The 18,627-nt window shown below is 32.7% G+C and overlaps 1 protein-coding gene across 1 annotated transcript; it reads right to left on the reverse strand.

The window, feature by feature from the left end:
- Window positions 1–16,936: 16,936 nt before the first annotated feature.
- LOC136216927 (uncharacterized) lies at window positions 16,937–17,865 on the reverse strand. Its single transcript, XM_066003471.1, has one exon. The coding sequence runs from the start codon at window positions 17,654–17,656 to the stop codon at window positions 17,123–17,125; it is 534 nt and encodes a 177-aa protein (XP_065859543.1). The 5' UTR covers window positions 17,657–17,865; the 3' UTR covers window positions 16,937–17,122.
- Between the last annotated feature and the right edge of the window lie 762 nt (window positions 17,866–18,627).

An 18,627-nucleotide genomic window follows, 5' to 3' on the forward strand; every position in this document is an offset into this window, starting at 1 on the left:
TGCGGGTTTGCGGCCGATTTGATAATTGTATTTTTTACTCTTCTGAAGATTAATAAATGAAGAATTTCAATATTAAATATTTAATTATTTGTATTTGTTATTATTTAAAATTCAGTTTAATATCGTCAATTTAAAGTATTTTAATATATTTTAATAGTCTTTTCAATTTGGTTAAACTCAATTTAAATTTCAATCGATTAATCATTTAACGGCAAAAAGTCAGTTGCACGCGGAAAGTATATTGCATGAGTTTTAAAAAAGTAAAATGACTAATGTTGGGGTATGAGATTCTAATATCGGAGAGGAAATGTTTTACAGCTGAGCCAGTAAAAACTTTTTTTAATATGTTTTAATATATTATGTGAATTATGTAATAACATTTCAATACATATGCGACAAACTTTATTCATGCATCTTACCGTTTTGCAACCGGATTGTAAATTTACTGCATTTATAAGCAAATTGAAAGGACTATCGAAATATTTTAAGCAAGTTGACAGAGCTATCGGATCATTTAAAAAGTACAACAGGGAAATCAAATTTTTTTAGATAAATCCAGTGTGTACAAATGATGTATTAAGCCTCAAAACGTTAATGCACATCTGAGGATATTTTTGTGGAATTAAAACCAAGTTGTTAATCAACGCAAACAAAGTTGGATTACTCATCCTGATTCTTAGAATTGATTACTTTGGATGTCTAGTTTTTTTAACACTCTTATCAGATGTTTTTACTTTAAATTTTAAACCCAATAAATCAATTGAATAAAAAAAAAAAAAAAAAAAAAACCTAATGCTCTTTTAGCCCCTTAACTTGTCTAAATTGGTCATTTTACCCCCTCAACTTATTGAATGTTCTATTTACCCCTTAACTCCATAAAAGTGGTATTTTTAACCCCCTCAACTTGTCCATTTATCCCCCCAACTCATAGAATATCCTATTTACCCCCTTAACTCCATAAAAGTGGTATTTCTCACCCCTCAACTCGTCCATTTACCCCCTCCCCAACTCATAGAATGTCCTATTTACCTCATTAACTCCATAAAAGTGGTATTTCTCACCCGTTACAATCCGTCATCGAGGCCTAAATTGATACATTTTTTAAACGTTAAACCTATATTGGTGTTATTTTGTACGTTGAACCTAAATTGATACTTCTCCAAAATCATAGGCCTATTTTGATACCTTATCCCTACATATAATGTTTTTAACTTGTTTATATTAATGTTTTTTTTATCAAAAAAAAAAAATGTTCTTATTATTTGTATCTTTTATTCATTCTTTCTCTTGGTGTACAACGTTTGTCCTATTTCACACTTTGGTGTACAACCTTCAATTTGTCTCACTAATATACACGAACTTATAGGTGACCTCCCACTTTAGTATATGGCCGGTTAAAATGACCGGTCAACGCGCCATGTCACCAGTTTGACTGGTCAAAAAGTCAAAATTGATCCATAATTAATTAAAATGTCTAAAATACCCCCTTATTATATTTTCCTCCTAAATAACAAAAGGTACAATTTGCATCTCTCTCTAAAACCACTTGCATCTCTAGTTAACTCTCTCTCTCTCTCTAAAACTATCGTTGGCTCTCGTTTTCTCTCTCTAAACTCTCTGTGGCTCTCCTTTTCTCTCATCAACAAAGGCAATTACTTCAGAATCTGATGAAACCAAACCCAGTTGAGGCCAAAATCCGAGTCACCAACTCACCGTCGTCATCATCATCAATCAAAATTGTTAATCCAAAATTAGGAATAAATTTAATAATAAAAACAAAATGCTAAGACTGTTTTACGATGGGTTTCAGATCCCCCATCATCTTCTATTCATACTTAGACAAAATTCATGACACACACCTCACTAAAAACCTCTTCTCTCCCCCTTTTTCTTTTGCTTTTTTCCTCACTAAATCCTAATTCCATGAATTGAGCCCAGACTTCTGCTCAACTCTGTTATTGTCTTTCCTACTTCATTTATGTGTATTGTCTTTTCCTCCTGTTTGCTCCTGTTTTGAACACGACTTGCCAAATGACAACCAAAGATAGCAGATCAGAGAAAGTGAGGCGAATTTTCCAGAAATTTGATGGTAATCGTGATGGAGGACTTAACGGAGAAGAAATGGCTGCCCTAGTGGTCGCCGTTAATCCTTGGGTTAAATTCAGCCACAAACAAATCAATCCCATTCTTGATGAAGTGTTTTGTACTTATGGCGAGTTTATTGACGGGGATAAAGGTTTGACCCACGACGGCCTCTTGCGTACTGGAGCCGGTGATGTATTTTATGATACCTGGAAAATTAGAAAGTATAAAGAGAGACTATGCAACTGCTATTTTGGAAATGGAAGAAGATGGGTATAATGGAAAAAGATGGAGGATAGGATACAAAGGTAATTGAATATAAGTGGGTCCCATGTTTTTAAGGAATTAGTTGAAAAAAAAAAGTGAAATCGTAGGGTTGACCGGTTTGACTGGTCATTTTTACCTGCTGTACACCAAAATGGGAGGTCACCTATAAATTCGTATATATTAGTGAGACAAATTAAAGGTTGTACATCAAAGTGTGAAATAGGGCAAAGGTTGTACACCATTAATGAAATTTACCCCTTTTTTTTGCTAGTTAAATTTTGATTATCTAATTATTGTAATACAATATTATTATAATAAACACATGACGGATCAATGTAATTATCAAATTAAAATAAAATAAGCCTCTACCGGGCAATTAATATTAAGTACAGATTGTAAAAAAGACGGAACAACATCAACAAACATGGGACAAGAATAAGAACGAGAGGACTTCGCTAAAGAGTGAGACACCACGTTCGCTTATCGCCTTGCAAAACAAACAGAATAATTGTTGTTAAGAAGAAGAGAACGACAACAGGACACCAACGAACCAAACTCTGATACATCGTCAGTTTTGGAATTAATAGCATCGACCACAGATTTCGCATCCAACTCAAAAATCACTCACATAATTGTTTTTTTTAATAACTCCAAAATAACTCATGCGATTTTGCTGATTTGCAGATGGCGTGGTGTGATTTTTTTTTTTTCAAAACAAGGACTGTTTATCCTCCATTTGCAAAACCAAGGATTTTTAGATTGATAGTGTCAATTTGACCGTTGATGAACCCAAAGTAGAAAATTCAAAGAATTTGATGATATTTTAAGCAACTTTAATTCATTAATTTTTTAGTTTTGAGATCATTTACTTGTTAAGCAACTATTCAAAGAATTTCTTTAAATAGTATTTTAATTAGATGTATTAATTATAAAAATAAACATTAATGTTTATATAATTTTATTACTAATTTCGGGATCGGATCCCCACGGAGCGAGGAGGGCATATCCCCTCCTTGTTTGTATTTCGGGTATAAATTCCCCATCCCCGCCTTATGGATAATTTTTTCGTGGACACGAAAGGGGACGTGGAATCCCTTCCCTTACAATCCTAATCGAAGCGTGTGCAACACAGACTCATTTTGCCATTTTTAAAATTTGATCAACAAATGAGATTGTCAGTATTCGAACCTTTGGTCATTTGATCTAAGGAGCTCTGATATCATGCAAACAAATGCTTAACCTACCCCAAATTATTCCTCAAAGAAGAATAATTACCTCACATGCATATATAAGGAGTCATGTAATTTAACAATATAAAATTTTTAACACGCTCCCCTTACACTCAAATCATTTGGGGAGTGAAGCAAATATCAATGAGTCACTCCATATTGAATATCAGGGCTCTGATACGATGTCAAGGAACCAATTAAACCAAAAATTTAAATTGATAATTAAGGCCCAAGAATAACTCTAAAATGAATATGAACTAAAAAAATTGAATGAATAAGTTGTAAAAATACACCTAATATTGACAAGTTGTGTTAATTTTAGAAATTATTAAAAAAAACACAGTTATTTTATTTTCGTATTCTGCATCAGTTGCATATTAGTTGGTTCTAACTCTTTTTTACGTTTCGTAATTTCATAAGAGAATTGGATATTAATATTTTTAAATTCGACAGAATATTTAATTTTTTTGTTCAACCGTACAGAACACAATGGATTTTTTTTTACGTGTATATGCATATGTTTTACAACAAAACTCGGCTCGAAAGCTCTCAAACAGACTTTGGTATAGACTCATGAATAAGTTCATGAACAAATTCGATTATAATATTCATGACTTTCTTGTTTGTTTATGTATAACTTTAATTATTACTTATAAATACATTTTGTTTTATTACTCTCTTTGTTCTATTGTAGAAGTCGTTTTAGTTTTTTCCAAAATATAAATAATTCTAGCTTTTTAAGAATTTTTAGTTTGGTTTTTCCGACTAAGTATTGAATTTTTGTCTTGGTTTTCAATGTATCCATATGTTTTTTGTTTTTAACATTTCAAGTCTTATTCCACAATCATTATAAGAGAATTTTTTTATGTTAATCAATGTAAATCCATTAATTTGACTTGTATTAATTGTATTTTTTAATTTGTGTAGAACATCTTAAAATGACTTATATAATTTATGTTGTTTGTTTTATTAATTTATGTTGTTTGTTTTATTATGGAATTTTTAGAATGGTTATATATAATAATTAAGTTTAATAAAAATAATAGTAATATGAACTTATGAAAAATATATATAAAAAAAAGGTTGTTTAGAAATTTACAATCATAATATCGACATTAATCCCGAAGTGTATGTAGTTATTTCCAACCAACAACCAGTCTCTACTATTAGTTCTTCAATTTTGAAACCAAAAAATGGTCTTAAATTAATGGTCTCTCACTTAGCCACCAATGAGCAACCAAAATATTGTCGGCAACCATTATTGCAAATCATTACAATAAGAAAAAAAAAAGGTACTAAAATAGGTCTAAGGTTTTTGGGAAAGTACTGATTTAGGTTTAACGTTCAAAATAGCACCAATTTAGGCTTAACGTTTACAACATAATATCAATTTAGGCTTAACGTTTACAATATAGCATCAATTTAGGCCTCACATATATAGCACCAATATAGGCTTAACGTTTATAAAATAATACGAATTTAAGCTTAACGTTTACAAAATATATACAATTTAAGCTAAACGTCATAATTAAATTAAGGGAAAAGTACAAAAATAAACCTTGTGGTTACACCTATTTTCAATTACAGCCTTGTGGTTTAAAAATTTACAAAATGATGCTTTGAGGTTCATTCCGTTAGCAAACACATACCAAATTGACTAACAGTGTTAAAAATCAAAGTGAAAAGAGTTAATTTGATCCTTATATTTATTTATTTTGCAAATTAACTCTCCCTTATTATCTAATTATCACAAACAAACCCTAAAATTAAAAATAAAAATCAAATACACCTTCTCTTCTATCTCTCTAATTTTTTTCTCTCTCTCTTCTCTCTCTAAAAATACAAAAATCAAATACAACTTGGTATGGAGAAATAAAACAAAAACACAATTTATTTCTTCATTAGATGAAATTTTCATTCGTTTTAGCTGATTAAAACTGAAAGGCAAAAGTTCAAATAAAAAAGGGGAATGGTGACAAGGAACCCAACCCAATTTATAACCTGATCATCAAATAACACTAATAATAAGGGCATATCAAACTAAGGGAAAATTACAAATCTAGGTGAAATGGGAGGCTCATTTATATATTAAACTCATTTACTAATTCTACTACATATCTAGACTGATTTTGTGTTATTTACGCGGAGCTCGCCCCATCCCGTCTGACTTCGCATATTCACCCATATGCGAAGCCTGCGAAGTTAATGTTTCGATTTACTTAATGAATTTAGTTCGCATATGCGAAGCCTGCGAAGCTGAAGTTTGTTTTGCTTGATGAATTTAATTCGCATGTGCGAATGCTGGATATGATTTGAAGCTAATACGCGAAGTGGTATATAACAAAAATTGGCAAACAACAACGGATTCGAACATTAAAATCATAACATTATCAAAATTTACAACAAGATTGCCACAATAACAACATTCAAATCATAACATTATCAAAATTTACAACAAGATTGCCACAATGAACTCTACTAACCAATCATTTTAAAGTGAAACTAACTAATCCGGTACCAAGATTACTCATCCACTTCAAAATTGGCACCGGATTAAGTTAGGTCCACTTTGAAGATTGGCACCATGGGATGGACGTGTCCCATGGTGCACCCCGAGATTGACACAACCTCTCCTAACGAATCATTTCAGGAGTGAATGTGTCAATCTTGGGGAAGTTCATCCCTATACAGGAAGGAAAATCATCTTCCCTACAGCCCAGTATGCCGCCTTCCAGAAAGGGATGTTACATATTCAACCATCTACGGAAAAAATTAACCGTGTTAGTTATGAAAAATGACGATTTTGGCTTCGCGAAATGAAAATTAGCGAAGCATGCGAATGTAAATGTGCAGGGGAAGAGGTGATTTTACTTCGCATATCGATTTTTTTGCGAAGTCTGCGAGGTCTGAAATGTGACTATCTACGTCGCATATCGATGCTTTCGCGAAGTCTGCGAGGTCTAAAACGTGAGGATCTATTCGCACACTTCTCGAACTAATCGATTCGCGAGGTAGATCCATACGTTTCAGACTCTTTCTCTTCGCAGAACTTCGCGAAATCATCAATTCACGAAGTAGATCATCACTTTCCAGGCTCGTTCTCTTCGCAAAGCTTAGCGAAACCATCGATTGCGAAGTGAATTCATGAAAAAACGCAGAAATAAAAAACAGATACTTACATTTTTCGCCCCTTTTACCCCCAAAAGCGACAATAACAATATGATAACATGGGAAGAACAAAGCAAATAACATAGAAAAACCATTTCTTTGATGGTAACAAGAAGAAAGAAACCAAGCAACGAACAAGAAGATGAAAAACCATGACTTCGTTTTCTAAGGTTGGGAAGTTGCAGAATCAAGAGATGAAGAGGGGAAAAAGAGAAATTCATTGTGATTTTGACTAAATGGTGCAGATTTCGTGCAATTTAAAGGAAGAAAGGAAAATCAAAAGTCTTGAAATCATTAATGTTGGAGCAACTTTTCGCATAACCAAGGAGATAGAGGGAGCGGCGATTCGCAAGTGATGGAAGTGGGAAGGTCAGGGGTATTTTTGGAAAGTCACACAAAATCAGTCTAGATATGTAGTAGAATTAGTAAATGGGTTTAATATGTAAATGGGTCTCCCATTTGACCCAGTTTTGTAATTTTCCCATCAAACTAATTACTTATAGTATCAATTAAAAACAGTAATTAAACTAAGAAAATATTAACATAAAACCATAAAATGCTACATTGACTATAATTAGAAAGAGAAGCGAGCTTTTCTGGTTAATCCTAAAACCATAGGAAAATTAACCATTCCATCTCCATCTTTATCGACCTTTCTAATAATTTCTTTACAATCTTCGCTTCTTCTTCCTTGTTTTAATCCCATAAAACATAACACCGATCCTAATTCTTCAACTGATATTAATCCATCTTTATCCCTATCAAATACCACAGAAGCTTCTTTCAGATCCACATCTTCTTCTTCGGTGTCATCTTTCCTATTTTGACACAAGCTGCAAAACTCATTGAAATCAATCAATCCGTATCCATTTGAATCGACTTTCACTAACATTTCTTCCACTTCTTTCTCCGTCATGAAGATTCTGATGTTGTTGAGAGAATCTATCAGCTCTTGCTTGGTTATAAATCTGTTGCCGTTTTTGTCAAACGTCGCAAACACACTCTTGAACTCATAGTTGAAGTCGGTGTTGTTATCATTGCGAGTGATTTCTGGATCGCGTTTTTGCAGTAGGAGAAGGGCGATTGGAGAAGAAAGAGTTAGGAAGCCATGAATAGAGATGCTTGGGAGGGGGAAAGAAGTAGAGAAAGGCAGCAAAGAAAGAAAGTAATGGACATTGCCAAGAAAGAAGGAGAAAGGGAAAGGTACAAAGAATGATGAGAGGTGGAAGATGGTGTAATTGATTTTTATTTTTTATTTTTGGGTTTTATTTATGATAATTAGATAATAAGATGGGTTAATTTATAAAATAAATAAATATAAGGATCAAATTAACTCTTTTCTCTTTGACTTTTAACACCGTTAGTCAATTTGGTATGTGTTTGCTAACAGAATGAACCTCAATGTACCAGTTTGTAAACTTTTAAACCACAAGGGTGTCGATCGAAAACATGTGTAACACAAAGTTTATTTTTGTACTTTTCCCTTAAATTAATCATATTATATTCTTTCCCTATTAACTTTATATATGTTATCTTTTTTATTTAGTTCTATCTTTTTATTTATTATAATACAATTAATTAGTATTCTTGTTTTTCATCTATGGTTTCATGACTACTAAATTTCATTGCTCATGTAATATATGCAAAATAAAAGTAATTGAATATCCACGATATTTCGAACACTGACATATATCAATATTATTTTAACTAGTGTTCGAAATATTGTGGATATTCAATTACTTTTATTTTGCATATATTACATGAGCCATGGAATTTAGGAGTCATGGAATGGTTGATGAAAAACAAATATAAGGTTTTAATGGACAATGATATTAGTTAATTGCATTATAATAAATAAGAAAATAGAACTATATAAAAATATAACATATAAAGTTAATAGGGAAAGAATATAATATAGTTAATTTAATTGTAACATTTAGCTTAAATTGTATATATTTTATAAACGTTAAGCTTAAATTCGTACTATTTTGTAAACGTTACGCCTTGTACGTGAGGCCTAAATTGATGTTATATTGTAAATGTTAAGCCTAAATTGATATTATGTTGTAAACGTTAAACCTATATTGGTGCTATTTTGAACGTTGAGCCTAAATTGGTACTTTCCCAAAAACCTTAAACTTATTTTGGTACCTTATCTAAAAAAAAATGGTCTCAAAGTTTTAGCAACCTTACAACTACCAACAGATTCATTTTGGTTGCTAAGTATAAAAATCCGGTTGCTAACTGTATTAAAGGCCGGTTTAGCAACCAGATTTTTTTATTGTTAATTGTTGTTTTTCTTGTAATCACATATGCATAATTAATATATATTTAGTAAACTAATCAAATACTCAATTAAATAATTATTTCATAACACTTTACAATTTATTTCATATATAAAATTTGATTTAATGTATTTTTTTTGTTTGCTTTCTTATATAAAGCTCATGTATCCTACTTTCTTATTTAAAGTTCAGGTGTCCTACCTCATCCGTATCCCAAGTTATGTGGATGCAAATTTAAAGAATTTATTATTATTATTACTAAATTAAAAAAATTCAACATAAATTTTAGTTCTAAATTAGTTGACTCATCATTTTTTCTCGGCCCACTACGATAAATGCGTTTGTCGTGATCCAGAAAGTCAAACTTGTTATGTTAATACATTTATATAACATTAAAGCTTCAAAAAATATAATATCTGAAATGTTTACCACCCAATTGTTGTCTCTCATAAAACCATCATTGGAAAGTAGCTCTGATATACTCTGCCAACATTGTTATAGGTAAACGTCTTCCTACCACCATAACCACGTTCCATGATTCTGCAATGTTTGTGATCATACGACGGGTATGAAAGTATGCACGTGACCATTTCTGGATACCGGCTTGCTCTAAATATTCTGCTGTGGGGTGATTTAGTTGTCGAAGTCAAGAAAATGCCTCGTTAAAATCAGAAACTCTATAAGCTTTAGCAGCTCGCCAGTACCCTCATTTATCTTTCTAATTTTTTGGAATTTAGCTTTTACATTCATTATCAGATGTTGACAATAACATTCATGGATTTCATTGAAAACATTAAATTCAAGGCATAATCAATTCCCTTGTGCCTATCCGAGATTATGTCAAAATTCTCTATATCCCCAATACATTTTTTAAACTTGGTCATAAACCAAGTTCATGCCTTTGTTGCTCTCGCTTGGTCCAACCCCAAATGCAATAGGATAAATCTGGTTATTACCATCTTTGTCAACTGCAATGTATAATTGGTCGGGATATTTACCTTTTAAAAACGCTCGTCAACACAAAGAATAGGTCAAATATGTTATTTAAATGCTCTGAGTGAAGGACCAAATGCTGGAAAGAAGTACTTGAAGTGATCATCGTCGTTAGTTTCAATATGTGCCATCGTACTCGGGTTGCATTTTTTCAAGGTCTCATAGTAGTGCGGTAACAACATAAATGACTTTTCTGGTGAATCTCTCTCATCTTCTAACGCCCAACATCTTGCTCTCCAAGCTTGCATGTAAGACATGTTGATTTTATACACTTGCTCAAAATCTTTCACAATGTCCTTTGGTCTATGCACTCTATCCTTGAGATCAAACTTATCCGCAAGTAGTATGTCATCAACTTGTTTCCCTGTTTATCTATGATGTGGTAACATTTGATCTCTGGCACATGTGTGTTTGTTCATTTCATCCATTCTTCGGAGTCTGAACATATCAGAATTTGTTCATTTTCGTTGAAAGCCGAATCAACTTCGATTCACCCCCCCCCCCCCATATGTCATGGCTTTTTCCATGATTTTCCATTGGACATTCCACATGATTACACACAAGCAATGATCAGTTGACATACTGCTACTGTTAACAAACAAGGACAACACAAGTTAGTGTCAAATAATGTACTAAAGGAAGAAAGAAAATAGGCTTCGCAGGTCATGAAATTGTGAAGCCGGATACTCAAATGTGAATTCGCAGTGCTTCGCAGATTATGAATCTGTGAAGTATGTGTATGTTCTGGCTTCGCGGTTCTATATGATCTGTGAAGCTTATTTTACTTCGCAGTTTGCGATTTTATGAAGTAAAATCACAAACTGTGAAGCTGTCGGGGAAAAATCTTAAAACTCCAAATAAAGGTTCAATACACAAAGCTAACTTCATATACACAAAACCTATGGTTCCAAAAGAATTTATGAATGTAAAACGAATATAATACTTACATGAAGAGTTTATATTTTGGATTGATATATGAAAAATGAAAGATTTCTAATGAAGGAGTCTCAATGAATAGTACTATTTTTTTGAAGCTTGGGTTTCCAATAAAAAAAAAGAAGGAAATATCTTAAAAAAAATGAAATAGTCTATATATATATATATATATATATATATATAAAAGATGTTTTGTAATGGGTTTAATTATGATATTCATGTATTTGACCCATATATAAATAGGCTTTCAATTTGGTCCAGTTTTATAATTTTTCCATATTATTATTGTTAATGGGCTTCAAGATATGTAAATTGATACGGTTTAACGATGGGAAAATTACACAGAAATTCATATTTTAACAACTATTTATAACTATGTCAAGTCATGATTTTAGATTACGTCAAACTAGTAAAATCAGTACTTTTAATATGTTTTAAGAATTAGAATTTATAAATTAAAAGTCTAGAATATATTTTCTAGGATTTATGATTTATGAATTGGTGTCTAAATTTTTAAAATTATGGTGTAAAATCATAATATATAGAGAATAATGACAAACTAAGAATTAAGTTTGGTGATATGACTTAATTGTAATTTTGTACTTAATTATGATATTCATGTATTTGACCCTTTAACGATTATATGTCAAGCAGGATTTGAGTAATTGGTATGTTAATAAATGCGTAATAAAAAATGACAAAAAGTATAATTAACCCCTGAACTTTACATGTTTTAAGGATCAAACTGTTGATCAATTAGTTTTTCATATTGAAGTCTTGATCATTGATTTTGTTATGGATTTGACTCTTATTTAACTTTTCCGTCGAGTTTAGGAGATGAGAAGATCGATTTGGCGATTCTAATGTTGAAAATCACAAAATGGGAGAAGAGAAAATCGAGTTTGGAAGAATATACTGGAAATTAATTTCTATAATTTCGTTTTAGTTTTTAATTTTTATCTCTCTTAGTCAAGGAATTTTTATTTTTATTTGTCCATGTCAACAAGCCGAATCTCCCTAACGATGTATACAGTCCAAACTCGACGAAAAAGTTAAATAAGGGTCTAATCCATAATAGAATCAATTATCAAGGACTCAATATGGAAAAATAAATGATCACGGGCTTAATCCTTAAAACAGTCAAAGTTTAGGGGCTTAATTATGCTTTTTGCCTAAAAAAATAAAAGGAATTCTTTTCAAAAATAATAATAAAGGGAATAAATAAATAGAAAATTCTTCAATTTTACCTTAAAAAAACCAAAAAAAAAAAATTCTTCAATTTTAATTATTCGTATTTATTATTAAATTTTTTGAGAAGAGGTATTTATATTTTTATATTATTTAAAACTTTAATGCACATTTGAGGATGTCTTTGTAGAATTGAAGATTTAAAGGGTGTTGTTAAACCCAGCCCCAAATTCCCACCCCTAGCCCCGTGAAAGGACGAAAATACCCTTTCATGGGTTTTGGGGAGGAAAAAGCTATTTTTTTTGCTCTCCCGACACGCGGGCGTGTGCCTATCACGCCTCACCTTATGGTCGGGCGTGATAGCCCCACGCCTCACCGTGTGGTCGGACGTGATCGCTACACGCCCGACCACACGGTGAGACGTGGGGCTATCACGCCCGACCACAAGGTGAGGCGTGATAGGCACACGCCCGCGTGTCGGGAGAGCAAAAAAAATAGCTAGTCCGCTATTGAATTAAATCCGTAAATACCTGTTACGTAAACAAAATTAGTCCGTTGTTGAATTAAACCCGTAAAAAAATTAGTCCGCTATTGAATTTAACCCGTAAATACCTGAATTAACAAAATAAAAATTTAACTAAAATTAACAAAATAAAGATTTAGTTAAACTAAATTAAACAAAATAAAATTTACAATAACTAAAATTTACAACATAAAAATTTAGTTAAACTAAATTAAACAAACTAAAAATTACAAAAAATTAATTAAAACCCCTCGGGCGTATGAACATCACGCCCGAACCATAGGTCGGGCGTGATAGCCTCACGCGGTCGGGCGTGATATTCATACGCCGGAACCGTAGATCGGGCGTGATGTTCATACGCCCGACTGCGATTCCGACGTTTTTAAAAAATCACCCACAGATTCAATTTTTAAGCTTAAATCAAAAAACAAAAACAGTAAATCTTATTATTTTCGCTTTCCCTTTACGGTTGTTGTTACACTCCATGTTTTGGTTCACAAATTAGTCCGGATTTGATCAAAGAGTGTGTAAGGTATTTGAGAGGTTTTGTGTTTTTTCAAATTTTGGGTAAAGGGTAGTTTGGTCTTTTCATGGGGCTAGGGGTGGAAATTCATGGCTGGATTTAGTAATCCACTTTATTAATCAATGTAAACAAAGTTTCTTCAAAAAAAAAAAATTAATGGAAACAAAGTTGAATTATTCATCCTGATTCTTACAATTAATTACTTCGGAATTCTAGTTCTTTTTAACTCATATCATATTGGTTGTTTTTAGTTTAAACGGTCAATAAACTAATTTTTTTTTTTTTTTTTACATGGGGTACGGACCCGAAACTATACAAAAAGAAAAAACAAATCTATGCTCTAATCAAAACGAGGAAGAGATCAGATAAAATAAGATTATAATCTCTATAAGAGGTACATCATATTGATGAAGGACGGTTGTCCTGCATAGTTTGTTATTCAATCAGTTGTGCAGTTCTCCTTAGAATACGTATGAACAATCTGAACATCCCAATCACGAGCAAGCAAGTCAAACACTTCTCAACAAGCCAATAGAAACGATGTCACGTATGAGTAGCCTCACTGATCATTTGTAAAACAACCTGAAAATTGAGTTCAAACACCACGATTGTTATAATCTCTCTTCCAAACCACCTCCAATCCAAAAAAAAACACCACAAAGCTCTGCTAAAAAAGTTGTGCAAATACCAATATTAACAGTGAAATCACTTAGCCACACTTTTGACACACTCTTTCACCCACTACCCTTTGGACTTGAAGTTAAGGTTGTAAACGGAGTGGGACAGATGGGAAATAGTTCTTCATCCATATCCCTGCATATTTCGGAAATTCCTTATCCTCATCCCTGTATATGAATCAAGGGCCCCATAGGATTCTCCACGGGGATGGAGATCCCCGTGGGAATTTCCTCTTTTAATTTTTATCAAATATAAATTAAAAATTAAATTTACATAAACAAACATCATATTAATAATAAAAAATACTTTTACTATTTTAATTAAATGTAAATAATATGCATAAGTTTTTCTAAATAGTGTTGTAATTAGATTTATTAAGTATAAAAATAAACATTAATATTTATGAAATATATATAATTTTATTGCTAATTTCGGAGATCGGATCCCCACGGGGCGGGGAGGGCATCCCCGTTTGTGGAGAATTTTTCGGTGCATTGCCAATTTTTTTGGCAAGAGGCCGCTCTTAAGACTCGAACTCGTGACCTTCAGTCACACGACAACAACGTTTTACCGTTGCGCCAAGGCTCACCCTCATTAACTTTAACATGAATATGAACTAAAAATTAAAGAAATAGCAAAAGTATCTCTAATGTTGACAAGTTGTGTCATTTTTTAATATTATTAAAAAAACAAAAAAAATTTGGTTTTGTATTCTTCATCAATTGCATATTAGTTGGTTCTCATTTTTTTTTACGTTTTTGTAATTTCATAATAGAATTGGATATTAATATTTTTAAATTGAGACAAAATATTTAAATTTTTTTATCCAATTCGTACAAAACACACTGTATTTTTAAAAAAAAAAATCACGTGTATACATATGTTTGTGATCTATTACTGGTGAGTGATAAAATGACATATTTATGAAGTAGAGATGACACAATTCATAGCTGAAAAGACACAGTTTGATGAATTATTTTTCAAATTGATCCAACTTGTCAATATTAAAGATAAAATTGATTTTAATTGCCAACATTAGAAATATTATACTATTTTACATGGTTTTAAAAACTGGACCAGCCGGTTGAACCGATTCAACCACGAACCGACCATACATCTGGTCCGATTAGTGTACTTTGGGGTCACTGCTAGTGACCCCATGTAAACCGGATGAAACCGACGAACCAGGATCAACCCGGTAAACCGGTTTCACCCCGGTTTGTATAAAAAAATTATAAAAATTTTCTTAATACAAAGACAGTATTTATAGTATATCTTCTTTTTGCGCTTGTTTTCAATAAGCGATGTGGGATTCTATAGATTTGAACTTTTTTTCATTTGTACGCATATGTGCCTATCCACCTATCCAAGGTTCCTCTTTTTTATTTTTTTAATATTAATTACTAGTTGTAGTTTCAAATTTCCTACTTACAAAATTTGTGCGTCTATCTATATCCTTGTTTCAAATTACAATTACTATGGCTTAGTTTAGCCCTTAGTTAACAAAAAGAAAAATTGTAAACATCATCAATTGAAACAAATAGGCCCTTAGTTTAGCCCGAAAACCACTCTAATAATAAAAGGTTGACCACGAATTTGAAGATTCTTGAACTTTACTGAATATCCGAACAAAAAGATTGCGGTTTGAAGATTCTTGACCAGGGTTCTTGGAACTTAGGCACGGGCCTGAGCCACACAAAACGCACTAAAGAAGAAGAATATTCCATAAAATCATAAATACAAATAATTAAATTTTCTAAAATGCAACAAATAATCAGATACAAAATCATTATCTAACTATCCAAAATTTCAATCACAAATTCTAACATTAAATAATTTTCAAATTAACCATTAACTCTTCAATAATCATAATTTACAATAATAAATTCTAAATCTAAACACTAAAGTTCAACCAAATTGTAAGTTAATTAACTAATAAAAACTAAACTACCTTCCATCAAAACTAAAGTCTCCATAGTCCATATCCATTACTCATCAAAATCATCATCACCACTATCATCATCTCCAACATCAAACTCATCTTCAAGGTTCTCTTATGCTCTTCATCTTCAAAGTACTCATCTATAACCTATAAGCCAGATTCTTCTTCTTCCTCATCTCTAAGACTCTAAGACTTAGACTAAGACTGTAGGAGTTTTTTCTCAAACACTAGGAGACGGTGTTTTTAGCCATTCTCCTTTAGCCTACGCGTATCACTTGAGATAGATATGGTATTTTTTCCTACTCTAGTATGATAAATGCTTTTTTTAACTGTAGATTAGGAAGGATTGATATCGAAACAGCCACTTTTTTACTTAGAACCCTATAAAAACTGTCTAGTTTATAAAATTGCGCTTAGGAACACCTCTAGAAACGGGCTAGGCTCACAAAGGCGGGATCAAGCACATGCTTCATGAACAGAGCCTGCCTTTTGGCTTCTCAAGCAACATGCCTGGAGCCTAGTGCCTTTTGTCCCTTTGATAACTGTGGAACCAGGGGTGGGAAAACTAAAGTGGAATCTACTTGCCAACCAACAGTGGGATTCATGACTACGAAGAGGTGCATGGTAAAACAACAATCTAACATAAAGAGCAAAAAAAAGATGAAGAGGAGAGCAGAAAGCATATGATTTTGCAAAATTCATCCTAAAATTTTATCCCCAAACTCATCCTAAATCCGTCCTAAAAGAGGACTAAAACACCAGTTCTCACCAAGCAACCTCACATTACTGCACATTCAGAATCTCTTAACAAATAAACAACTAAGACATTCAACCAAGCACAATCCTCAAACTTAAGGTTGATGCTGTTTAACAGAAGATATCAACAACCACCTGCCAATGCAGTTAAGTTATACGTCCTATTATCCACATTACAGAATCAGCTAAATAAGAAAAATAAGCTGGAAATCATCCCAAATTCTATAAATTTCAATCATACTCAATGTGAAAATTTTAGTATTACATGGGCAACAACTCCATCATAGTAAAAACACATGCTGTAGCAATAATCCATTCAGCAAAAGCATATGCATCGCATCAAGCAATAAACTAAGTAAATTTGGAGAAGTAAAAACGCATCTTTATCAATTATAGGAAACAATTTGGATTGAATATATATACAATATGTACATTGATGATTAATCTGTGAGGAAACATAAATATAAATATGTAGTTTATGCTACCCCAATTAGATACAGCAAGAATGCCCCTAATCCCCTCCATAAACTTGGAATGTTAAAATTTACCATATTAGCAAACAGAAGTGAATCGCATAGCAACTTTCTCCCTATCAGTACCTGCAATTCCACCACTGATCATCCTCATACCCTTCTCGAACGCGAAATGCAAGCAAGTTGAGAGAGCAATCCAATAAATCACCTCATAAACGAAACCATAAGCAAACTCAGAGGACGGCGACCATGATGACTCATCCCAATTTTGCCCTCCGAAACGATGAAAATTCCACCCGCCGCCTCCGCCCCAACTTCCACCACCACCCCCACCGAGATTACCATCACCATCTCCATCACCTCCAAAAAACACCAACTCCTCCCCGACGTCCCCGGATTCACCGCCGCTGTACGTTTTCCTCCTTGTCCTCCGCCTCTTGCGGAGTAGAGTACGACGAACAGTTCTCGTGGAGCTAGATTTCACTGCAGGAGGAGCTAGTGCATCGAAAATAACAGCGGATATCAAATTATCGCGGGGAATAAGCGAATTCGAAAACCCTAACCCCTGTTTCGTGGCCAATGTTACAGTATCGGAAATCAGGGAGACATCCATCGTAATGCGCGATCGGAGGAAAGAAAAATTGAGGAAGAGGAAGAATTGATTGAGAAATTGTGCGTGAACTGTGAAGAGGGGAAAGCGAGGGTTTGGGGATTTTATTTTCCCGGAAAATTTCCGGGAAGAACAAGGAAAAGTAATCCAAATAGGAATTGGAATTTGATTCTGTGGATGACAAGGACAAACATGTGAGAATCGTCTACGGAATTGTATTGGCGGGTGGAATAGAATCTACGCAGCACAAGTTGATGAAAACGATATCGTTTCAGTCAACTATGATGTCTTCCATTTCTACTAAAATTTGATGGCCCATGGCTATTGGGCTTTAAGGACAAAGCTCTCAACCCATAACCCCTTTACCAAAATCAACTAGCTCTAGGGAAAATTACACAGAAATTCATATTTTAGAAACTATTTACAACTCAAATCATAATTTATATGTCAAACTAGTTAAAAACAATATTTTTAATATATTTAAGGATTAGAATTTATAGATTAGAAGTCTAGAATATATTTTATAGGGTTTATGATTTATAAATTGGAGTCTAGAATTTTTAAATTATGATGTAAAATCATAATATATAGAGAATAATGACGTATTAAGAATTAAGTTTGGTGATATGATTTAATTGTAATTTTATACTTAATTATGATATTCATGTAATTCACCCCTAGCTCTATGCCTATTCACGGCCTGGGTATCGGCCCGGCCCGGCCCGGCCAGACCCGTATTCCTTGGACCGGATTAAAACAATAAAAATTGATTATAGGTCCAGCCTGGCCTCGCCCGTTAAAGCTTGTCTATATTTTTGATGGGCTTGGAATTGATAAAAATGGTACGGGACAACCATGCCCCTGCCTATTAATATTAATTATTAATTTATATATTAAATATTTAATTTTAAGTATAAATTTTATTTTTATAATTAAAAATTATGTATATATTTTTAGGTGGGTTTATATGGGTT

Source organism: Euphorbia lathyris, chromosome 2 (genome assembly GCF_963576675.1).
Source record: "Euphorbia lathyris chromosome 2, ddEupLath1.1, whole genome shotgun sequence".
Lineage (NCBI taxonomy): Eukaryota > Viridiplantae > Streptophyta > Magnoliopsida > Malpighiales > Euphorbiaceae > Euphorbia > Euphorbia lathyris.

Excerpts from the sequence above, each read along its gene's own strand:
- LOC136216927 (XM_066003471.1), bottom strand. The coding sequence starts at position 17,656 with ATGGATGTCTCCCTGATTTCCGATACTGTAACATTGGCCACGAAACAG.